General features: G+C 39.3%; 1 protein-coding gene across 2 annotated transcripts; it reads right to left on the bottom strand.

Moving 5' to 3' along the window:
- Positions 1-555: 555 nt before the first annotated feature.
- On the bottom strand, positions 556-26,047 carry LOC127364629 (sodium/potassium/calcium exchanger 3). 2 transcript variants are annotated; one of them, XM_051402287.1, is made up of 17 exons: positions 25,541-26,047; positions 18,199-18,309; positions 10,622-10,698; positions 10,369-10,443; positions 10,176-10,260; positions 9,659-9,762; positions 9,507-9,581; positions 9,386-9,411; positions 7,836-7,889; positions 7,576-7,718; positions 7,313-7,479; positions 6,998-7,232; positions 6,425-6,591; positions 5,972-6,086; positions 5,734-5,846; positions 5,484-5,549; positions 556-4,355 (listed from the first exon to the last, which is right to left on the bottom strand). In XM_051402287.1, the coding sequence occupies exons 1-17, from the start codon at positions 25,641-25,643 to the stop codon at positions 4,245-4,247; spliced, it is 1,827 nt and encodes a 608-aa protein (XP_051258247.1). In that variant the 5' UTR covers positions 25,644-26,047; the 3' UTR covers positions 556-4,244. The 2 variants fall into 2 exon arrangements, 1 of the variants encoding a protein (XP_051258247.1); XR_007885043.1 differs by lacking the exon at positions 5,734-5,846.
- Positions 26,048-26,179: the final 132 nt, after the last annotated feature.

Here is a 26,179-nt window from a genome sequence, read left to right as displayed (position 1 = left end):
TGAGCGAACATGCACAGTAGCAGCCCCCTGACTTTGTTTGACCTGATCTGTAACGCATGTTTACTCCTGCATGGCAAAATGGCTGCAGTAAAAAAAGAAAATTATTAATCTTTAATACATCTGAGTGTATTAGTTACCCAAGGCTATATTCTTGGGCCTCTTCTGTTCTTCATGTTCCCACTAGCTCAAAACTGTTGGAAACCCAATTTGCAGTGGCTTTTAAATAATTTCTGTATCACAAAAGATTTTAACAAAATCTGCTATATCGAAAGTTTGTGCATGATTAACATTTATAATTTAAAAGATACAGAGGATCTCCTGGGAGAGGATTTGTGAATTAAGCAAGCTACATATTTGTTTAAGTACTGTACTGTGTTATATATATATATATATATATAGTAGGAGAGGCAGTGTAGAAAAAAAATCCATTAAAGATCTGTGTGTATTTTCTGGCTTACTCCATTGGATGGCAGTCATGGACTAAACCTGCAGCTACACTTCCATCCATTCACTATCACTGCTACCTACAGTAAACAAACACATGAAACAGATAAATTGTTATTGCACAGTTTTTTTATTGGACTCAAGATACAACAGTCTTCTATGATCCCATACGAACTCTAAGCAATACATTTCAACTAAAATATCTTCTACCTCCAACATCACAGCAGAATATACAGAACATTCTTTGAGTGCTGTGAAACCACAACAAGAACTGGACTTCAGCTGTTTGGTTTGAGGCTATTGTGTCTCTCTGGAGCCATGACGAGCGTCTTGAGATTATTACTGGAGTTGAATAAGAGCTTACAGCAGAGACTCCCAACAGCTGAGTGAAAGAACACGTTAGCATCACAAACAGCCGCCAATCATCTCCTGGCAAAACACAATGAGTTACTGATGGTTGAGAATGATGATGATGAAAATGATATCCAATTGATAAATCGGTCAGTCCATCCAAGGGCAGAAAACTGCGACAAATGTCAAAACCCAAGGTGGCATGGTGGTTGTTTTGCTCAACTCGCTGTCCCAAAGAGAAAAGTTGCAAATTGTCACATATGACAATCTGTAACTAGTGACTCTTTGGCCTTTTTGCTTGATCAAAGAATAACAATTAACTGTTTATCATAATTTTTGTTTTTCTGTTGATCCACGATTACTCGACCAATTATTTCAGCACTAATTAAGAGTTTTCTGGACAAGCAGGAGGCCTTGGAACAAGCTACCTCCATTAAAGTGTATCTTCTGTACTTGGGCAGTTACAGGGTAACTAACACATTTTCTTTTCTGCTCTACCATTTTAACTGATTTTATCTGAATAATATATGGAAAGAAATGTTTTTGAGACAATTTAGTGGAATAGGTTATACTTATACTAATTAAGTAGCATTTCTCTATTTTGAGAAGAAACAGCTCTATGTCTACACTGTACATTTAAATTCCTTAAGAAATTTAGCACAAGAACATTGCAGACATTTAAATAGACTGTGTCTGTTTGAAGTGAAACCTCATTTCAACTACAAAAACTCAGTTTTAACTGTTTTACACTCACAATTTTTAACATTTTTAATTAATTTTGTTATTTAAACACGTAAACGGGATCTTAATTTCCTGTGTTCCCATGAAATAAGGTTCATGAGTGTCAATAAATCAATACTGAAATAAAAGAAAATCTTAGTGCTGAAAATATTTTAAGACACTACTGCAATTGAATTAATAACAGAGTGCCAGTCTCCCATTACAGCCTTCATAATCCACTAAACAAACAGAAAATATGCATCCATTCTGTTACAATATTTCACAAGTAGGCTTACATTGTGTATTTTTTAAAAATATCAAAAACACCACAAAACTAGTCTCTCAGTCAGACATTCATTATTGTAAAACTATGTAAATTATTTAACATTTACAAACAGTACAAAGTATTGTCAAGTAGACAATTATAATAATTATACAGCCATTTGAAAAAAAGACAAAAAGATTGCCCAAATCCCTTTGGTGGAACATTTAGTCTTGAATTCATGATATTTTCTGAATGTGTCCAGATTGCTGATTTTTCATACGAGGACAGAGGAGCAGCAGGTACATATGAAGACAGAATATGCATCATTATTTGCCATAAAACACGCACAGATACAGTATTCGTATGTGTGAGTATACAATGTGCTGCTGCTGTCCTGATCGGAGTGTGTGAAAATGTTCTACCAAAGGGAATTAATCTCATAAAATGTACAAGAAACAATACAAACATCGATTGTCGTACCTAAACGTGAAAGTATTACAACTCACCTGCACTCAAAGTCATCAAAGTCTGTGACACTCATTGAAGTACATTATATATTAGATTTCATAGTAATAAGACCTCTAAAAATACTGTAACACTAGGTTAATCTCTTTACGTACATTAAGATGTACCAATACTTGCTTATAAGCAGTGAGGCAAAATCGTCAAAATATTGTCACAATAATGTGCATTTTCATATCAGTGTTTCTATTCTAAAAGTCTCCTGACACATACATGGTGTCCTTTACTGTAGGACTAAAGTACCTCACTGTCTGTTCAGATGTCTTTCGCTGTAATTCAGTGCCGCCTGCTACATTTGAATGCATGTAAATATTTCCACACTAATGGTAAAGTCAGCTAGGGTGTACATTCAGAACATACTACGGTATTCAAACCTAAAGCCAACGGACAATATTAATCTGATAAGAGGTTTTTTTTTGACATGGCAGATTAAAGTACCATATTTTAACATCTCTGAGAAAAGAGGTTTCAACCTTTTAACCTAAAGCTGTTAATATAGTTGAGATGGCAACTAAAACCACGGTAACATGTCAAATATATATTAATATACACATAAATTCCTTAAATCCTTCAGGTATCTTAATTCATTTGCCTCCTCAAATGAACATAATATGCATTTCACCACATTTTCACTATGTGCTTCAGCCTCTTGACACACATCCTGGTTCTGTACTATAGCCTAGAAGATTTTTTATGGGTAGTCTATCTTTAATGTTTAATTTCCCCTTCCGTAAATCACAACTGCAGCTGTCTGCAACCTGTGCATATAATGCTCAAACTGAGTAGTGTTGCCAGAAACTATTGAACACTCCTCACCAGCAGAAACTGTTGGGGAACGATATGTGGATACAGCAGCAGAGGAGATGCAGGCTAATAAATGTACTCATAAATAACTCTTGTTTGCTGTGTTGTTGATGAAATCAACTAGCTAGTTATCCTGTAATTAATTTTCTTGGCAGCAGCAGCTTTTGAGAACATTCAAAAATATAAATAAATAAATAAAACAGTATACTCAGATGATAAGAGCTGCGGTCACAGGAAGCAACAGTCCCTGAAAGGACGAGACCCTTGTGTCATTATGACTTTAATTTATGCTCACTGCACGGGATATTAACGGCTAATGTGATGTGCATGATCTACATTTGTCAACAAGTAAAAGGGTGTATGTGTGCTTTTAGACAATACAATTAAACTGAGCCTGTAATATTGCTGTAAATCCAAACTTCTAATGGCTTATTGCTTTAATGAAACAGTGATTCATCTTTTTTTCAAAAAAAAATAATCATCACGCAGAAGCAGTTTAGATTTGTAGTGTGCTAGCCGGTTGGCTGGAAAGCTAACCTGGCGAAGTTTTAGCGGGAAGTGACGTCTGTCAAAACTGAAGCTTTTGGCAAAGACTGTAGAAAAGGCCACGAGATTCATTTGTGATATATTAAAGTATAAAACAAACATGTCGTTATAGGGTGGAAGTTTTTAGTGGTGGAAAGCCCTACCGCAGTTACGGTAGCGTATATCGTTCTCGTCGAAATTTTGACAGTGTGCAACAACATAGCTAATGAGGATCCTAAAAATGTGTTTTCTAAATAATGTTCTGATTACTGACGTCACTTCCTGTTTCTTATTGTTACTGAAGGCTTCCATCTGCCATGTCATTACATTTACAGTCACCTAATTTGATACTTAAAAGACTGCTTCCAAACACTGCACTGTACGAAAGAGGAGAAAAAATTGTGCTACTGTTAAAAGACTTCAGAGTGTATTTGTGTAGTTGCATGAGTACAGTATAACCCTAGTGAATCCTACAGAGGTGCACAGAAACTCTCACAAGGAACACAACAACGCTGTCACTCTTTGTTGTTTTTTTTGGCTTTAGGAAAGAGGACGTGTGATAGAAAGATAGGTACTGAGCATGTTGTCAGGGTTGACCTTTGACCTTAAGGCCTCACATCTGCCCGAAGAAGATGGAGCAGAGCAGGAAGATGGCATAGAGAAACAGCAGACCCAGACCCAGCCGGCGATCCAGCCTCCAGTGGTTCAGATGAACACTCATAACCTGAAAGCAGAGAGACAGTGTGAAAGAGTCACCTGGAATAATTTTAATAATTTTTTTTTTTTTTCAAATACACATTTTAATGTCTGTGCAGTACGAGACACTGAGATATTATTATTATTATTTTTTAAATATTTGATACCTATCCCTTAAACCGCCATTATTTTACTTTTTGGTCACTTGGGCAGTGTAACAAGCTGTAAACAAACTATTCACATATTATAAAGTTAGGGAGACTGTGCTAGCAGTTACAGTTACAGTTACCTATTAAAAGGTCCAGTGTGTAACATTTAGGAGGATCTATGGTCAGAAATGGAATATAATGTATAGGTATGTTTTCATTAGTGTATAATCACTTTAAAATGAAAATTGTTGTGGGAGAGCAGGTCCTCTTCTAAGGAACTACCATGTTTCTACAGTAGCCCAGAATGGACAAATCAAACACAACACCACAGCACCCGGTACCTCTAACCACCGCTGATTAAGACTGCTGAACTCAACCTGCTATGCACAACTTCTTTGCACAAACTTTACCTTGCAATAATTGCACATGTACAGTTGGTTATACAGTGTTGAAAATATTTTTGCACGCCATATTTCTTACTGCATATAGTGTATATATTTTCTATTATATCTTTATAATATTATTTATATATATTTTATTATTCTTTATTGTATTTTTACACTTCTCTACTTTTTGCACTACATTTACCCTGTGCTGCTGTGTCAAACTCAAATTTCTCCCACGGGGGATCAAAAAAGGAACATCTTATCTTATCTGGTTCTTGGTAGGGCCTGTCATGTTTTTCGCGGCCACTATAGTTTCTACTACCTCAGTCTGCCATTTGGGGCGGAGCAGGTGAGTTTTTTTTAGCTGAAAACAGGAAACCAGGCTGAGAGAGGTTAGAGTGAACAGTAAGGCGGCGGGTGTAAAACCAAAATACTTGACTGAAAGTTGCTGAAACGAGCGGAGGGAAACTGCAAAATATTGATGAGTGCAGCTTAGTGCAGTTGTTATGTTATATGTACTGAGAAGATTTTTATTTATTTGACCTATAACAGTCTTATTTTGCATACTGATAACAGGAATCAAAACAGCTATGCAACAATTGGCATGTGACGTTTGCTCACCGTCAGAAACACAGATGCCAGCAGCAGGATGACAGAATACACCAGTCCTTTATTATTTATGGAGACCTGTGGGGAGAAAAAAAACAAGCAGATGTCACTATTTTATGACCATCTAACAGAAGTGAGAACCCCCCAAATATCAGTTTTGACAGCTCTCTCACACACATGCAGATATCAATAAACCAGGAAAATCACAGACCGAAGGAAAAAAGAGAGATTGGTAATGTAGGGAGATAAAGTGTATGCATACTGATGATCCATGGTCCACCACAATGGTACGTAAAGCCCAGGGGAAGCCTAAACCCAGCAGGATGTCAAAGATATTGCTTCCTATGGAGTTAGACACTGCCATGTCCCCCATGCCTGAAAAGAGATGGGAAAGGTGAAAGAGAAATGCTGAATTGAAGCACTTGCACCACAAAGAGAGAACAGGCAAAAGCCTTGGGGTTGGAGATTCATAATAATTCTTTTTTTTTTTTTTTTTTTACCTTGTCGAGCTACAATCAGACTTGCCATGCAGTCTGGCACGCTGGTCCCTGCTGCCAGGAAGGTTATGCCCATGATGTAGTCTGGGATGCCTAGTGTATAGCTGATGATGGTGACCTGAAACATTAGGACACATCGGAGTGAGTGATGTGGTATGGCTTGTACTGTATAGTAAACACAGAAATATCTTCACCTTTCCACAGTAAGCAGAAAGTACACAAAGGTGGTGCATCCCCAAATAACGATCATTCTGTCCTATAAACCTTTCAACTGGCATTGTACATATGAACACACATATTAACATCACGTCTTAGTTTCATAAGCCTACTGTAGATTATAACTGTACTGTTGTAGTAGACACCATGGAGGCATCTGAGATCAGTTTTTGGTGATTTTTGTTGGCAAATATTGTTGTTGTTTCAGAATTGGACCTCACTGTCTGTCTGTCTCCTTACCATCCACACCATGAGGTAGGAGAAGATGGCGATCCACAGGGTGGAGGCCATAAAGGTGACCATGAACCAGCGGTGCCAGCGCGGCAGAATACAGTTAGGCACAGTGCAGTAGAGCAGGAGGCCAAGAGGCCATGTGATCACCCACTTCACCCGCGCACAGCAGCTACCTGTGAAGAGCAGGAAATCGAGTCAAGGAAGAGACTTGTCAACCAGGGATTAGCTACGGCACCAAAATATTTCAGTTTCAAGCAGCTTTTAACTGACATAAATTAATACATTTATATAAATAAATAAATGTAATAAACTGTCAAATTGTTGACAAATTGTGCTTTTTAAGCATAAGAAATCTTCTATATGATTGTGTTCAAGTTTAAGTGATCCTTCAACTGTTGATCATGAATAAACTTCAACTGATAACAGCCCTACCATACAGAGTCAGGGAAAATTTGCTATTGTAAGTATTTCTAATGCGTTTTGTTCAAAATTAACAACATTATTAATTAAAACCAATATCACACCATGAAAGAAAACAAATCATTACAGGTTAAATCTTACTTGCACTTTACGACTCACCTGGTATGCGCACAGGACTGAAAATCCCATCTTCATCGTCCTCCTCCTCTGGCTGGCACACCTCGACCCCCGGCTTGTCTCCTGAATCTGCGTCTCCTATCCCGGGTCCCTTGCCTCCGTTCTCCAGACTGCAGGAGCCCGTCCTCTTCAGGCTGTTGCTGGTCGACCCCGATCGTGACCTGGGGCCGGCCTCAACGTCCCGCTGGATTTTCGAACCCTGGATCAGCCTCTGTCTCTGCAAGGACAAAACAGGAAGTTCTTGCTGTAGAGCTCCAAGAAGATGTGTATTATACTGTCATGAAATGTGTCAAATACCTCACTGATGACCACACGTCCTGCCATGGAGAGCCTGGTGCGGGGGGAGAAGTGGGGGGTGATCATGATACGCAGGCCAGCATCAGAGAAGGACAGTTTGTGGGGGTTAAGGATGAGAAGCTCATCCACCATGACGACGGGTGGAGGCTCCTGACCATTAGCTTGGCCTGTGAAAAGGTGGTTGTATATGAGGCCGTTTTTGAGAGCAGTGAACAGACACAAAGCAGCAAATAAAAAAAAAGGTTATTCTAATGTCTTCTGACCTTTGTTGAGAAGCACCATGGAGGTGTTGCATGCAGAGGCATCCTCTATCGTCTTGTCCTCTCTGTGATCCTCTGGACCGGGGAAGCACAGCCTGCCGCTCCTGAGCTGACGTGTCACAAACGCCAGAATCTGGGAGTTGAACCTGCAACCAAACAGATACTGTTTGCTTACAGCCATATTTACCATAAGTGGGGTTTGTCCTTTATACAGGTGGGGAGGTGTGATGACTGATGAGGTTTGGTCTTTTTAATTAACTTACTTCATGATTATAATGTAGACTCCATACATGGTCATGAGGAGCAAGGACTCCCACCTGCACAGCAAGCAGTACATTTGTGTTAGTCTGGTCTGACAAACCACAAATTTACAAAGTTGGTGTTTGCATTCCCAGTGAACCTACATTCAAAATTCCACGTCACATAATATATTATATTAATAAATAATATTGTATGTTAACTTTTAGTCATTCTGTAATGGCAGTGGTGTCTCTAATACCTTGAATCAATATAAATGTGTAAATAAATAGAATTGATTTTTAAATATTTATGATCTGACTTATGAAGCCTAACATTTCTTATTATATAAGAAACATAAAGGATCTCATTGTTACAATTCATAAAGTAAATCTCTATTTAAATTAGTAAGTATGAGTAGTAAAGGAGTAGTAATAACCAATCTGATGAAGAATGTTGTTATGTCAGTATAAAGAGTAGTTTTCATTATCTGAACTGACCTCTCCTCCTCCTCTACTCCACTGTTCTTCATCTAAAATCATTAAATCTTTTAAAAAGGTCCAGTGTGTAGGATTTAGTAGGAATCTCTTGTTGCAGATTTCTTGTGTTGCCGCCAGCAGTGTCAGTCAAATCTGTACAAACTGCACCCACACAGTCCTAATGAAGCAGATCAGTTTTTGAATGTTAGACTAACTAAGGAAGAACTTTTATTGTTGCTAATTAAATCTTGAGCATTAAATGTTATAGAGAAATATTTCAAAGGCTTTAAGCTGGAGTCCCTGTTTATTTTCTTATGTTGTTCTCACAAAATACAAATAAGGGCACTATATATCAGTGATGAATCCACTGCGGCCGACATTAAGCCCATGAATAAATCTACTCTTTCATTAAAACCACTGACACACACTCCAATGGAAAGCCATGTTTTACAAGAAGGACCCGGGTCGACAGAATAGAATTTGGGACAGGCAGCTAAGAAGCTAAGAAGTCATCAAGAGCACCAAATAAGTCTTTTGGGAAAGGAAAGCTACACAAAACAAATCAACAGAACAACTATTTCCGATCAATCTAACAGCTAAGCTCCAAATCACTGATCACGTGTGAAGTGACGGCCGCTGATGACACACACCTCTTCCACGCAAATTAAACAAATGAAAAGTTATTCCACAAAAGATTATAAATTGAACTTGTTCCCCGTCGCCTCCGCTGACTCTGAAATGAGCCGCAGCTGACTGGTTATACATATGCAGATGTTTTGTTATTTGTCAGGTACAAATCAGGAACCAGAATCGATTTAACGTGTTGCACAATCACTGATTGTTGACCTTGCTGACAGGCTCATCTTCATGATTGTAATAACAGTCATTTGAGGTAGAGGTTGTTGACACCAATCAGAGCGTGAAAGGAGAGAGATGAATTTGTAGATCTGTGTCGGTATGAATTCAGCTACCTAGTAGGAAATGGGATCACATGATGCTTGCTCCGTCAATAGAGAGTAAATAGTAAATGGACTGTACTTGTATAGCGCCTTTCTAGAGAGATTAAAAAAAACTGAATTCGACGTATGTGAACTCACCAGACCACTTTGGCATCATAGATAACCTGGAGAGGGGAAAGAATAGATTCTTCAGAACACCATGGTGGACGTATAAAAGCTTAACATACATCAGTTCACTTTGATGAAAAGCACAGCTCACCATGATGAGAGTCAGCACAGCGAGGATGTAGTAGGAAGAATCTCTGAAAAGGGACCACCATGTCAGAATCACTGTCTGTTGAGAAGAGTTATAAATGTTAGTGTTCAGTTGGGGACCACTGCACGCATGTGTTGTCATGTTTTTTTCCCTACCTGGCCTGCAAAGATCCCACTCAGGCCAATGATGACCAGGATGTTGAAGACAGCCGAGCCAACGATTGTGCCGACTCCAACGTCTCCTTTAGTGATAAATACACCTAAAGGTTGACACAGAGAGATGGAGGGGAGGAAGTCAAATGTGTGCATTTAGTATCTGACTGTGTTTGGTTTCAGATTAGATCAAATCCCTGCAGTCTGTAATCGGCTTCTGACGACTTTTATTTTCACTTTTTTTTATTCTCACACACGCACACACAGAAACACACACAATCTTGCTCTTAGTCACTAACCTCTAAGAAAATTCCTAAAAATAAGTACAATCTCTTCTGAAGTTTTAAATTAGACTCTGCTGACATCTCCTGGAAGATTTTGGCACTGCAGAGGCTGGGAAGACTTTCAAATTCCAGCATTTCTCTGTTAAACTGTTGTGATTGAGTGAAACTTTAATTTTGGCATGCTTTCTTAAAACTGCCACAACTCTTACTTGCTGTTGGTTGGCTGAGCTACTAACCAATGAGAGAGGTGAAAAGCTCTGGAGCAGAGCTTCCTGCAGCCATAAACGTCGCCCCGGCCACATCTTCACTGAGCTGCAGGTTCTGCAAGATTTAAAAAACGACAGATGAGAATGAAATAAGAACAATCCAATAATGACCTGTTAAATTATGAAAAGTATACATGAAGGCTGGTTGGTGCCGTTTCCTTACCTCAGATATTTTCTCAAGGGAGGGGACAAAGTAGTCATCACAGACGATGGCCAGAGCGTAGAACATGTAAATGGCCTAGAGACAGAGAGGAGACACACATACACAGTCTGCCTTTTTTATAAAATTAATTAGTTACACGGCTCTTGGTTTGTAATATATGCTGGCTTCTGCTCATAATGATGTCAGCTCTCAGTGTGGCGAGTCAAGGGTATAAATAAAGAGAGAAGATATGCATAATGAGTGAAATACTTACACAGAGTGCATGCAGAACCACAGCCCCCTTCTTCCTCTGCTCCTTGGTAAAGATGTCCTCTGGAAACTCGTGGATGGCTGCGGGTGGGGAAAGACATCATGATAAACATGTTCCCTACTAAAATATACATTTTATTTAGAGTTAATTTATATTCCCACTGCGATACAGCCACTCTACAAGCAAGAATTACAGAAATAAAGTACAAACAGTCTATAAGATAAAGATGTAACTTAAAACAGCGTTATGGCCTCTGAGGCATTTGTTCATATTTGACCATCAGGAATACAAAAAGTTTCACTTGGGAATAAATTACATAATTGACTTATTATCCTCTTGCTTATGACATTTTTATTATTTTTTTAACCAAATATATTATGATGCCCTGCTTCCTTTTGGTGGCTCATGTATAATTACAAAGCCTCATTTTCAATGTATCACCTTCTTCCATTACACCCAGTCATTTCCAAATAAACAGAATTCATAAGTATAATTTTGTGTTATCATCCTCTGTGTCTTAATTTTAGACACCATTTCTTTCAGACATGCCACAGCCCAAACCACATCATGTAGACGCAGTAATTGTCTTGCAGTGAAGAGAGAGACAGGAAGTGAGGTGGAAGTGAAACTAGCAGCTGCTTCCTGTCTCTGTCTTTCCTCGAGTGTGAAAGAAAAAAGAAAAACTGTTAATGACAGCTTAGCTTCCCTCTGTTCCCTTGACGTTACAAAAGAGAGCCTCGAGAGTGTGGTACAGCTCCAATTTACAACTCTGAGTCGAGCAGGATGAATTTAAACTGCTGGGGAGCATGGAGCTATTAATAGCCCCTCTGCTGTGTGAGACAACTGTGGGTCGACAAGCACACAATAAGCACAGTGCAGCCGTCACGATGTATGCCGCACCGTGGCTGAATGGAAACTGAACAACAGACTGCATGGATTAGGAGAGGGTCCCTTGTGATCGGGATATGAGATTTGATCTTTGACACCGATGTGTCAGAGAGAGAGAGAGGAGGAGGAGGAGGAGGAGGAGGCCATATGGTCCTGAGGAGGGGGACAGTAATTTGGCTGTGTTCAGTTAGAAAATGTAAATGTTTGTGCAGTAATGTTTACAGATTTGTGTATGTGCCAGAGCGCAGAACTGCCTGTCTGCCTGCCTGGATGCTTATTGTGCCATAAACTCCTTCTTGTGCATCATTTTGAGGGCTAGAGTTGAAGAAAGTTTTTCCGAAGGTTGGCAGGGCACTGTATCTCTGTTTTCTGCTCTCTTAGAAGGAAAAAAAGAGCCTATTTTCTGCATGCCAGCTGTTATTGCATGGCAGGGCTTGTCCACTAAATCATCAAGGCTTAGCATGTAAACTTTCTGTCATCTTATCGCATGAAAGAGGAAGCCTGAATGTGAAGCTGCACGGCATGCGTCTTCTGAAGCGGCCCGTCAAGCTGATCAGCTGTTGGACATCTGTGCTCTACTCTGTGGCTTTATTTCTTTCCCCTTCTTCTCTGCGCCCCGTCCTGTCTAACAGTCCCTGGAAGCCTTCTTGTCTCCTCCTCCTCTGCCCCCAAACACAGACTCTCAGGTTATTCTGTCGCTGGAAACGCAGAGCTGCAACGTGTAGCTCAGATGGATGCTTTGAGGAGTTGCTCTGGTGAAGGCAGTTGCTATGGCGACCCTCTCCCTGGGGGTTGCTTTTTTTTTTTTCCATGGGTGGCAGTAGGAAGCCAAAGGCAAGGCAATTGCGTGAACAGTGAGAAAGGGGGAGGTGTATATGTGTTTCCCATGGTTAGGGTTTATGAAAAATGAAAAAAAAGAGAAGTGACAGCAGCTCTGGACCGCAATTTCTAAAAATATTTATTTTTCCTTACAAACCCTCAGGAGAGGTCTGAGAGAGCAAGGGAGGGGGAATAACGCCATAGAGACAGGAACAGTGTACTGGTTTGCTGATGGCTGCTGGACAGGAATGTGCTTTGCCAAGACTCTTATGCCGTGGTTTCACAACACCAGACCACAAACTGAAACCCTCGGCTTAAAGATGATCGCACATCTGCAACTTCCCAAATCAGGGATTTAAGCCAAATGTGCCATCAGCCTGATAAAGTCAGTAGTTTTGTAATCGGAGGTCGAGCAGTGAGCTTCAGTGAGTTAAGGAAAGATTTGGGCTGCAGTGTTTATGTGCAGTTACTCTGACAATACAAGTGCCTCTGTACATTCTAACATCACTTCTCTCTGTGCTAGGTGTCTTTTTACTGCCAGAATTACAAAATGCTCCCAGAACTCCTTCAGCTCTGATCTAGTTCTGTCTGTCACAGTCTTTACAGCATATCACATATCTTTGTTTCATTCCTACACAAGCTGAAATACTCAACTCCAATAATCCACAAGTGTAAATAGAGTCATTTATTTCCTCAAGCTTCTCACATTTATTTCACACAAACTGCGGTGAAACATAAAGGATTTACCTTTGTATGCAGCAGGAAGCAGACAGAAGGCAAATGTGAAGCTTTAATGAACTCGTTGAATCACTAAACTTACAATTATTCTACAATTTATCCAACAAGTTATAACTTTATATAAAAGATAAGCAGAAGACCAGATCAGTGATCTCCACTTAAAGCTCCAGAATGTAACATTTAGGAGGATCTTTTGGTTCAAATGGAATATAGTATTCATAGATATGTTTTCATTAGTGTATAAATCACCTAAAAATAAGAATTGTTGTGTTTTGGTTATCGTTAGAATAAATGTTTTTTTGCCAGATGGAAGCCGCCACATTGAACTGCCATCTTTCTACAGTAGCCCAGAACAGACATACCAAACACTGGATAGTAGTAGGGCCAGTAGATAGGGCCTTTCGAGTTTCCTACACACTGGTCTTTTAAAAGAGGGGGATCTGAATTGGACTATCTTTTAGAAAAATGCTAGGAAGCTTTTTAGGTCTATTTGCAATAAATTATTATTAAAGTATTAAATAGACTAAATAGACGCAAAATTGAATACAATAAAGTGGCTCTCCACTGAAATGTGCATGAAATGTGTATTGGCAAGATTCTGGCAATACAATGCATATCATGATACAGGGGTTATATTTATATATTGTGATATATTTGTGATACTGTAGGTAGCACATTACATTGTGATTCTCTTAAATCGAATTTTAGGAAACTAACAGAGTAGTGGGCCCTTTATGACTGCCTGTGTTCTTTGAGTTTACACTAGCAATACGTGCTTACCTCTTCCCACCCCAGTTTGAGTGGAAGAGTCAAATGGCCAAAGATAGATCACTGCTATGTGATGTTTGGGGGTTTAAACACAACACAAAATCTTCGCAAACATTATTAAATGTGTTTAATATCATGTGGATTAAAGTTGAATGTTATTTACTTCTTTTTAAATCTTAGTCAGGGAGAACAATAAATGAAACATAATCTGGGCCTGGAATTGTTATTTGATTGCTTTTCTTGTAAATTTTGATTTTATATGTGAGGTTTTTACTAATTGTCTATCTGTTAACTAGCAGACTTGACAACAATTATCAGTTGTTTGTTTGCTTTGTTGAACTTTTTTATGAAAAGATTCATTAAAAAAAAAGACCGTTAAAAGAATAAGTCAGTGAACAACAATTTTATATATTAACTGCAGCATTATAAAAGCCAGCAGGCACATGTTAAAATGAGACACTGTTTGTCAAGAAGTAAATTCACCCTAATGTATCTGCTATTAGCCTCAAAACACAAGATGTCTGCTGTATAAAAGTTTATTAGCTTTTAGTTGAGTCCACTTCAACATATATAGCAATTATACGGTTGCCTATTTCAAAAGGCATTTACCAGTTAGCGCTTTATTTTGTTGTAAATGTGATCATATAATAATGACAGATAACAATCCTAGTCTGAAGTCTAAATAGCAAATGTAGCATTTATATTAGTTCTATCAAATAAGGCCAGTTTTTCTTTAACTGAAATGTGTTTCATGGTTACAAAGTGTTGTACAGAGTACAGGTGACAGATCCTTTCTTATATGTGTATTTTATCTGAGCCCAGATCAATAAAGCCTTTGCAGCAGATTAAATCTTAAAGTATCAGGTCAATGCCAAGCAAATTCTTCATAAGACATTAGAAGTGAAACCAGCGCTGATGTGAGGGGCTGAGCTCTCTATGAGTCAATCTGCTGCAGGGCGGTCTTCAGTGTAGCTGATTGAAGGGGCAGTGGGCGGTACAGAATAATGTTATTGATCCGAAAGTCTGCAGGTCGTCCTGGAGTCAAGCTACGGTATCGACTGTAAAGTCGTATCATGCATCAACCAAACCAGCACTGGAGTATGGAGCACTCGCGCACACGCACAGACCTCTGCAACAAGCCTGCATTTTTCATGAGGAATGAAAAGATAAATATTTCATCCAGGTGTGTAATGTAAATTCAATTATGCATTTGTTCTTTGATTTGCTTTCCTTTGAGGCAGTTTGAATGCAACGCTGATGAAACGACAACGGGGCCTTTACACCACACCAACCACCTCGCCTATCAATAAAAACACTAAACATCGTGTTACACTGTTGTGACAGAGGTGAACAAAAAAAGCAGCTTGGGGCGTAGCTTTATCTCTCACCTTGATCATCTCCATCAGCTTGGTAGCTGAGGAAATAAAAGGTAAAGTCAGAGGAAATGGTGAAACATCCTCTCTTTAATGACAATAAGACTTTTAAGCCTCATACTCAGCCTTAATCTCTGCCTTTTATTCCTTAAATGTTGAGTTTTGTGGGCAGGGAGGGAGCACTAACTGCTGTTTGCTTTGTGTTGCATCCATAATTGGACTACCCTAATAAAAGTCCATTTGAAGTCAGTTTCTGTTACATTATCTGCCAGCTTCTCTTTCTCAACTCGTTCCCATAAAAACCCTGCAAATATGGCTGTGGAAAAATACTATTCTCAGCTGACTGTCACTTGCCAAAATAAACAACATAACAAGCCTTGAGGACACACACAGTATGAGCCATTTACTTAATTTACATCATTCGGATTCACCCCCCTCCCCCCCTCCTCACAGTCTATTTTTAGTTCCTTGCTTTGCACTTTTAATGCTTGAAAGACAGAATTGTCTGGGTTTCAAAATTTAGCATTCAGTTGCCTAGCAACAACGGTCTCTGAAGGCTTGTCAGCTGAAGGCGGGTCGCACCGTCTCCATCTTGTTAAGCAGTGGAGTGATGAAAAGACAGACAGAAGAGCCTGGGGCTGGACGTTACTGTGCAATCCCTAAGATAATATCCCCCGAGGTCCAGGGCAGGCTTTTTAATCACACTACAGATTATGCAATCACTGTCAGACAGCCTGCTGAGGAAGAGGGCGGCAACCCGAGCCTGGAGCCTCGCTCACTGGTGTGTCCTAATACTACCTGTCCAGCCTTTTGTTCGCCTGCCTGTCTCCAGTGTATTACCACAGTGAAGCATCTACGCCGCAGTACGCTTGTGTCTTTGCAAGAGATAATGAGGGAGATCTGTTCCGCAAACGAGGAATTCAATAAAGGTTAAGTGTGTTATCAGGTAGCCAAACACAAATAGCTGTGTAGAGCAAATGGAGCAGTGGTAGAGAGAGACACTAACTCTCAAGTGTGGAAAAAAACACCTCCTCTAATGTAATATCACAGAAGAGGATGAGTGGTAGACAGCAGGACAGTGAGGGGCCTGTAATGTGTGAACTGTGTGTAATGTCACTGAGCTTTATTTCTCCAGATACCACCATCAGGACCCAGGAGTGTATATGTATATCTATTTAAGATTTAAAAAAGGCTCACAGATTTGTAGATGTGCTGATAACCTGTTAAAACAAAAAATGTATGATCATACAGCAGATAATAACCATGAGTGTGTGTAGCTTGAAGCCTAGGCTACACCTCTAAAATAAACGTCTTGGTGCACTATTTAGTAAAAACATGTTAAAGTCGAACCTTACGTACGGAAGAACAGCCGGTTCCAGATGTACATTGTGTAAACATTTTGCAAATAAATTATAATGCCCTGACATGCTGATCTTTCCCAACTATATTTGGAAGGTGCTGGGAAGTCTCTAAGACTGCGTGTTTTGCTTCCACATGCAGACATCCTTGCATGCAGGAGATGTCAAGAAAGCATGTTTCACTCAAATTACTATTAAAAGCTTGAAACGATTCATTGTGTGTATATTTCCAGGTTGCACACACTCAGCAGAGCAGGCTTCAGGTGGTATTTAGGAGTGTGGTCTGAACAGGCAATTTGCATGGTATATTATTAGCATAGCTTGATTTGCATACATTTCTGTTACAATAAGCCTGAAATTTCGTGCTCAGCCTTCCACAATGGCTGTGCAGTTTGCATACTATACATCATTGTGACTGACAGTCTAATATTAGCACAGCAATAGAGTAAATGCAAATGATCTGAAGATCCAGAATGGTATTCTGGCAGAAAGGCAGAAGATTTTTCATTGTACAGCCGTGTTATTTTATCTACTCAGTGCTATTCTCCCCACGCAACAATAAAGAGATTTCCTCTCTGATGTGAATTTTTAATAATAAAACTGTCAACTGTGATGAATGCAGCTCATGTCAGCCAGCCAGCTAATCAGGCTGGGAACCAGAGAAACAGAGGTCTGATTATGGCCGTCGACTGGCTGCGTGTCTCAGTAACAATTTCATGAAGAGCAGTTTGAATCTGTCTCCTAACTACTCAGGGTGCAACCAGACCCAGGAAGCAAAAGGAAAGTAAATTGGCGTCTGCTGAAGACATACTATAGTAGAAAATCTAATCTGACGTTCACCCTGGCAGCCTCCTCTTATGTGCTCCGTCCATCTCCTGACTCGTCCGCTGACTACACACTGCTAACAACCAACACAACGCTGTCCACAATTGTCCACATGAGCTTTCAGTTCACCTGCAGGGGTGAGGTAGAAATCTCTGGTACACTCCGCCTACCCTGCTTACCTGCATACACCGCACGCATGCGCGTATAAACTTTGCTAAAACCACTTCTGATTAAATTATCTCCTTCACCAACATGATAAAAACCGGGCAGGTCTTATGGTCTCGTTGGGTGTAATTCCAAATACTGTAGCCATTAGGTATGGGCAATATAACAATATTATGTACTGATAATTGTTTCTGTTATTTTGTCCACCACACCTCTCTGTGTAATTCAATACAGTTCAACACACACCACAAACTGCAGCCTCCAAAAGGATCATTAGGATTTAATCTGTCTCTTCATGAAGGGAGGACTTATTGCACAAGTGATGTATTTCACTAAATTAGCTTTAGCGAGGTGTAACTAATACACTGGTGTATTAGACAATATGACTGTAATATCTCTGGTTGCATCAATGTGTTGAATTGTTTTCATCCGTCCAAGTAAAAAAAACAGACGTTCCTGTTCAGTTTTCTCAGTGTTGATACATATCAATAAGTGATATAATATTACACGTGCCACTGTGATAGAAGATAGTATCCATACTGCCGACCCCTCTACTCAACGATGAGGAAGACTGAGTCTGGGAGAGACTGCTGGTCTGACCTGGAGGAACAGACGGCATCTATCCAGTTACAGAAGAGTGACTCACCTGCTCGGGGCTGATCCAGGCTCTGGTTGTCTGACTTCTCCTGCATCAGCTTGCGAGTCCATTGCAGCGTCCCATCGTTCACGCCTGGCCGAAGCCCAGAAGACTCAGTCTCTGTAACAAAACAACACCAGAGTCATCTCTGTGCAAAACACTTAAAAGACCTCATGTGCTCCAAACCTGTGCACTTTGATTCAGGGCTGGACTAACAAGGGTTTATATATTTGGTTAGTGATGTGGATTATTGTTCTGTTAATTGTTTACTCAATAAAATATTAGTCAATCAACAAAAAAATAATCGGCCACTATTTTGATAATACATTTATCGTGCCAGACATTGAAATGCCAAACCTACATTACCAAGTTCCAGGTTGCCTCAATTGGACGATTTGCTACTTTTCTTTGTCTGTATAAAATTAAACTGAACGTCTTCAGGTTTTGGACAGTGTGTCAGACAAAACACGACATTTGAAGACATCAAATTAAGCTTTAGTAAATAGTGATGGCAATTGTTCACAACTGTGTAGATCAAATGATTAACCAGTTAACCAACAACATGAGTTGCAGTCCTAATATGGAAACATTTTAAAAACGTCCATCACAGTTTCAAGGAGCCCAAGGTTAAAAAGGGGTCTTAACACTTAACTTCTTTTGTCTGACCAACAGTGTAAAACAGCAAATTCTCAAATGTTGGAAACAAACAATTAATCCAAATTGTTGTAGATTAATTTTCAGTTTATCAACTAATCGAGTACTAAGATTGTGCTTTATTGAATAATTGTTTCAGTTCTTTTCAGAAAATAAATCTGTTCAAAGAACCCCTGACTTAACTATAGTAACCAATTAATCTTTTTCTTGTTTTGAAGTAGTAATTGTCTCCAGAGTTATTCTTGACTCAAGCGAGGACCCAACAGACTGTAGTTTCATGTTTCTGGCTCTGGGAGATAGCAGCATGCTCAGTAATTCAGTCCATGCTGCTGTCAGCTGTCTACAGCCATCAGCACTGAAATCTTTATGGTGTGTATTTCTGCTCTGTATTTCATTCCTCGATAGCTCTTCTCTGTGTGGGTTTCAGCTTTATGGCTACACTACGGCGACAGCTGAGGAACTCCCCACAGATAGCTCCGTCTCATCACCTCTCCAACAGGAAAAAAATACAGACATCCTCCACCACCACCCACAGAGATCTTTCCAACAAGCGCCGAGAAGATAGTGAGGTACTTATTACACACTGTCCTCTTATTTATGAGGCAGCTTGGTGTCTGTGTGTGATGCATTTCGTGATTGCCAGGCGCTGTAGTGTTCCTTTGTACCTTGCAGCTCAATGAGCCCATTTCACAAGGGCAGCGGTCGTGGCTGAGACGAGACGTGAAGGCTTTCATGTTGAGGCATCAAGAGGAGCTCGACTCGTATGAAATTCAAATGTGTTTCTGCCACAGATGGCTCTGCACCATTTTCACACTTATAACTGGGAGAAGTCTCCAACATTGAAACCACATTTTGTCTTGTTAGAAAAAAGGAGGAAAAACAATAAAACCTAATGGTTATTCTATTTATTTTCCCGATTTATTAACTCAATATGAGTTTAACACAGAATGGAGCACAATCAGCAACATTTAGTGCCGAAATGGTCAGTTGATTAATTGGTTAGTCAATTGACAGATAATAAATCACCAACAACTTCGACAGCTGATTAATTGTATAGGTAATTAATCTCTCTATGTATGCATTTGCTGTTTTTTTCTATTCTATTCTATTCTATTGTAATTGATTCTGTGTTTCACTGTGTGCGGACAAAACAAGCAGATTGAAGACATTACACTGGGCTTTAGGAACTTGTAATAGGGATTTTTTTTACCACTTTCTCACAATATACAGCCTAAATTATTACTTGGTTAATGTAAAACATTATCAACACATTAACCTTTAGCTAACATAGTTGTTAGGTTCAGCCCTAATATTTAGAAACCAATGTCTCCCAGGAATAATGTACAACATACATAAATTACTTGTACAAAGCTAAAACATAATTCAAGAAGGCACTTACTTTCTATGAAACCTTTAGACTGATCTGACAGTATTTACTTAATTAATTTGAACATAAATTGACTCCTTAAATAATACTTATGCAAGTCCTTATTCACTGTACTAATAAATTCAATCTACATGTGCTCCTTGACTCCCAGGCGGTTGTCATTACAAAAATTAGACTCGCCGATTCCTTTCCAGGCCTTTATATCTTCCAGTAAGTCTGAGGGTCCTGGTGTTGCTAACACTAAACAACTGGAAACTGTTTGGCTGAAGTGGTAAACCACCCAGATCTTGGCGCCTCTCGTCAAGTGATCAGTTTAGTTAGTAGATGCCTAAACAACAGCCACACTTATGAAATATATTGCATTTACTGTGTCAAATTGTTAGTTTGCTCTTTTTCTTCAATGTTTTAATTTCATAAATGTGTATTATTTTTTATGAATATTAAAGGCGGCCTGCCTCCACTGTAAAACGATTACAAAAATGTGTTGGACATAAAGATCACAAAATTACACACTTTCTATGCACTGTCGCTCTGACCCTGACCTTTGACCTTGAAGTTGCTTATAAGTGGTTTAAGCGAACTTTACTGTTAAAGTGATTGTTCCTCTCGATAGGACTGTCTGCTATAGGTCTAAAATGTAAACATAAAGGAAAGAGGTTACAGAAGGATCAGTGACAAAAGTGGACGACACATGAAATGCAGTGTTTGTATGGAAATATCTTAATCCTTCTGCCACATTCCTCAACATAAACACGCTGGTTGAGTGCTGAAAGGTAAGTGTAAATACAGTAATGTTCAGTGTAAATAACAAAAATTCATAATTCATCTCTGTCCACGTCAGTATAATAAGGCAGACTGTGGGGAACCTCCAAGCTGAAGCTCTGCGTCACATATAACCAAGTGTTTATGTCGGGACATTTATTCTGAATTTCTATAAGGCAGCAAAGAAGAAAATGTCTTGTTGCAACACATGCTGAATACGGACCAAATGATGCTGAAAATCCTTAAATAACAACTACTTGATTTTTACAAAGCCTGGACAAAGCCTTAATTGAAACATGAAAGCCCAAAGCCATACACTATAATCTGTTCTCTTCAGGAAAGACAAACCACTGTTGCCTCCTTCTTTAACAGAAACAAGACATTTGATCCCGTCAATCACACATCAACTGGACAGACCGGCTTCCTCAGGTCTTACCCCAAACAGGTTCACTGCCTCCACAGAGCAAAGACTGCAGTGTGCGGTAGTAAATGTCTCTGACTGTGAAATCCTCAATAGTGGCAATGCTGGTAAGCATGGGCTGCGTCTGAAACCTGAGTCTTTAGATATTACTTTATAAAAATAATATTGGTAGTTCAGTCCAACGCTGAGCTACATTTCCATGTAGATAACAGTGCAGTCCTCCAGATCTCCACTCTGACATTCAGACCGAACATTTAGTAAGTGTCACGTTGCAGTAAACAGAGAGCTGATGAACATTTGATTTGACCTTAAATGGGATCTAAACCACAGTTGTATAAATATTTGAGTGTAGACAGTACCAAGTTCAAAATAAAAAAAAACAAACTCCAAAACCAAAGCAGGATTCTGCCATGAATACAACATGTTTTCTCCCATAAATTATTCCAAAACCATTCATCCTGTTGATATTGACTGCAGTTTGATTGTGTTTATCCATATGTACACTTTTGATGCTTTAAGTGATTGAAAGTGGCCACACAAATGGTCATATTTTTGGGGATGGCTTCTATGGTTCAATTCAACTTTTTATTTCTGATACCAATACTGATACCACAGCATTGTGTGCATGTCAATAAAGATATGATAGCAATGCATTTCCTGTCTTAACACTACTGTATGTGTCTATACGTGGAGGGTGCCAAAGTCAGAAATGTTCAGATTCTACAAGTGACGATAATCAATATTTTATATTAACAATGGATCACACATTCATACATGTGAAAGAGCTCGCTCATAGTCACAAACCTACAGAGAATTATCAACTCACTCCTCGAATTCCCCTCAGCCCCTTAGTTTTGGGGGGGTTTTCCAGTCCACAGTTTCACTGTTAAAGTTTCATCTAACCACTCTCATCAATCTTGTGTACTGTCGTAACAGGCAGCAGCTTGGGAGAAAAGCTGCGATAAACTTTAAACCGACCAGCATCAAATGACAGGCAGACAAACTAGCCGGAGAACATCTAGCAGCTAAACAGTCACATACTCCCTCAGCAGTTATTGAAAAGCAAAAATGGAGCTGAAAGGACAGTAAATATTAGACTTACATTAATAATGAGCACACAAACAAATTATACTAATGTTGCTGGATGTGTAAATAATAATGTGTAATAAATTGTTTGCTAGCACATTTGCTATTTCAACTTTAAAAGATGATAATATGTCAGCTTGTTTCCACTGCCCCCAAGTGGCCAAAAAACTAACAAACTGAAACAGTTATTTGGGCCATAATGGAAACTTTTTGTGTGAGTCACAAAACTGTCTAACCTTTTATCAATATTAACCTTCAGTCTATCCAGTGTGCTGTCTGAAATAGTCATAACACGGGATAAAAACAGGATGTTTATGTGTCCACCACTTGCTCGTACAGACGAAGGACAGCTATCTTGGAGATTAAAAAAACACAAGCGGTGGGTCATCTTCAAATTTCTTCATCAAATTTGGTAACTTTATCAGCTGTGATACCAGTTATCATCTTTTCTTTGTTGTTGTTTGGATGGAGTTCCTCATACTTCTCCACTGCTTTCAATGATGTTTGTTTTTGCAAATTTTCCTTCTTGTTGCCTTTACAGCTCTGCCATAATACTACTAGTTTTTCATCACACTGGTGGTGTTATTGAGATTGTAACTTATTTTTCTGATATCCAGGGTTTTTTTTATGCCAGAATCAGACCAATTGATAGAGAGTGGTGGATCAGAACATCCATATATGGTTATACAAGCAGTGGTATTTAGGATGCTACAGTATGTGTAATATTTTCCATGTATTGTGAGAGTAACCTGCTTGTCGCCATTCCAAACAGCAGACCACATGCTCTGCCCCGTGCTTTTATATGGTTTAAGTTGAGCGGCCTTGGTCTCAGTTCAAAAAACCTCTTCTGGTTGATGGCACACTCATAATTTAAAGGTGAAGTATAAATATTAATGACACGGCTCATTCACCAGGACACTCTTCCATCGCATGCAAAACTAGGATGAAACCGAAATGTAAATCAAACACTTGTGATAGAACAAAACCAAAGTTCACCCATTCATATCATTATAATGCACAAAGGTTTACAGAGGAAAAAACATCACCGCTGAAGCAGCTGATGAGTGTGTGAGTGACAGTGTGTGACCACATCGGCAAAGGTGATGAGAGGATAATGAGCTGGAGGGAGGGAGGGGGGTGTGTATGATGCCTTTAGGTGCAATGCTGCTAGATGAGACGTTGAAGCGTCTAACTAAAACTATACTTATTACCGTGAAAAAATAACCTCATTCTGGAAATTAATGAATACTGACTGGTGCATAACATTACAGTTTCACTGTTTCTTCACTTTTTTCTTTTTATGTTTCACTGTTTCTTTTTATGTGCAGATGAAACCTTATTATCATTCTGCTGCTTGTATCAACCAAATTCAAAAGATGCACTGCAGAATTATTTCCTGGGTGTATATGTGCATGTATATATGTATAAAAATAACTGTATATATTCATTTATTTTTTAAATTCTTTTTTATTAATCTTTTATGTTTTTCTATGTGTTTAGCATGAAGGAACTACAAATGTTCATTTCATTATACAGTTATATAATGAGGAATACATTTCCTTGATTCCTCTATATATAATTTTAAGGAGGAAGAAGTGTAGTAAAGAAGAGGTGAATCTACATGTATGTGCACATGAACTGTAATGAATCATGTATTCCCTACACTGCATGTCCTTTTATACATGTATTGTAATAACTTTACTGTGAGGACTGATGAGGAATCAGCTCATGGGAAAATGAAGAAATCAGGATTTTGTCAGTGAGATGTGTTATGAGTGAAAAGAAATGAACATTACTGTAAATAATCCAACACAAATTAAACTAGCTATCTAATATTTATCTACATTTAACAAAAAAGCTATTCAGGTGAATGAAAAACACATTCGTAGCTACAGTGACAGCCTGGGAAGAGGCAGAAAGCTAAAGGGCAGGCAGTCTATAAAGGGATCAGGAAAAAACCTCAAAAGTGAATCCTTAACATCCGCAGTCATACACAGTATTTCTTCTGAGATGAAGATGAAATATCCAGTGAGTGCCTGGTGAATCTGCAGTAACCTATGAATGAACTTATCCCCAGTGATTGGATTTATACATGCCACAATTTGTGTCTGCTTTATGTAATCGACAAACTGTCACCTTCGTGCAGTGAGGACAGAATCTGGGAGACGGTTAGCAGTCGCGTTAGAAAATCCTGAACCAATATTTAAATAACTGAAACAGTGCTTCAGCAGTCTGGCATTCAGGACTGTTTCGATACTTTGAGGACAGGCTTTGTCTTAAAAACCCTGCACAGCAATCAGAATTGTACTTGCACCTGCATTTTTTCTTATTTTGACAATTAAATGTTGCAATAATGTCTACTTTAACTCTGCTTGAATGCATTCAGATGGTGAATGCAGCACCTGTCTACTGTATAAGTGGGCTCTCCTACACCAGACATATATATTGTATATATTCATATTCACATCCATAGAAAATAAGACTTTTAGATTCATGAATACGAGGGCAAGTATATTGGATCTTTGATCCAAATGAAGACAAAGCAGTACACGTTGTGCTCTGAATACATGGATTATGCTGCATTTTCTAACAGTTTAACCAATGCAGCTCTTTGTTGAGAGCAATAGTAGTTTTATAGGGTTTTAGATTGTGTAAGGGCAAAATATTCTTTAAGATTTCCTCTCTATTTGAATGTTTCTTTTCGTATGGATCTTCTTTAAAGTCAACATATCATATACCAGTTAATAATTTATTATTATCTTTAATGTTTTTTGTTGTAATAAATAATATCAACCTTTATTATAGATGCATTTCTCTCTCCAGGGCGACCACACACACACCATATGTCTATAAATACATATAAAATTCAACACTGATTAATATTGTGCATACTTTACTCATCAATATGTGCAGCCTGTTTTAGTTTTATATATTAATATCCTATTCATTTCCCATTGCACATCCAAGAATGCCCATAGGATTATAATCATTGTGCCCTCTCGCAGGCGCGCGCAGCCTTTATGTCTATATTAAGGTCTCACCTGGTGCCTGGATGACCTGAGCGAGCCAAATGACAGCGACCAGTCCGACTCCACAGCAGCAGAACCGCTGGAAGGGCCGCCGGTGCCTCGCTGCTGCTCTCATTCCTCAGCCGGCCGCATATCCACCAAAAACATCTGTTGCTCTCTTCCTGACACTTGTTTCACACTTTCTCTGCAAAACAGCTCCGAACAAACCACCACTACCACCTCCTCCTCCTCCTCCAAGAGCAGCGGCGGCGGCAAGCGACTTCTCTGCCAAGTTGTGTCACAAAAAATCCCCGCAAAGACAAGCCCGGTTTTCCCCTCCGGACTCAGAGCAGACGCTGCGCTACTTCACTCCGACAAGCCTCCGGGTCGCACATAACGAGTTGGACGCATAATAAAAAAAAAAGCTCTCTGCGTTCATGTGTACAGTCTGAAAGGTCGACAGCAGATCCCACAGTGAGGTGCAGCAACAGGAGGCGACATGCTCAGAGCTCTGTGTGCCTTCACTCTCTCTCTCTCTCTCTCTCTCTCTCTCCTCCTCTCTCTCTCTCTCTCTCTCTCTCTCTCTCTCTCTCTCTCTCTCTCTCTCTCTCTCTCTCTCTCTCTCTCTCTCTCTGCTCACACGGTGCTCTCCCCCTGTGCGGCCACCAGGCG

This window comes from Dicentrarchus labrax, unplaced genomic scaffold (assembly GCF_905237075.1).
Source record: "Dicentrarchus labrax unplaced genomic scaffold, dlabrax2021, whole genome shotgun sequence".
NCBI lineage: Eukaryota > Metazoa > Chordata > Actinopteri > Moronidae > Dicentrarchus > Dicentrarchus labrax.
Note: the sequence above shows the minus strand (reverse complement) of the source record. Positions and strands in the feature narration are given on the sequence as shown.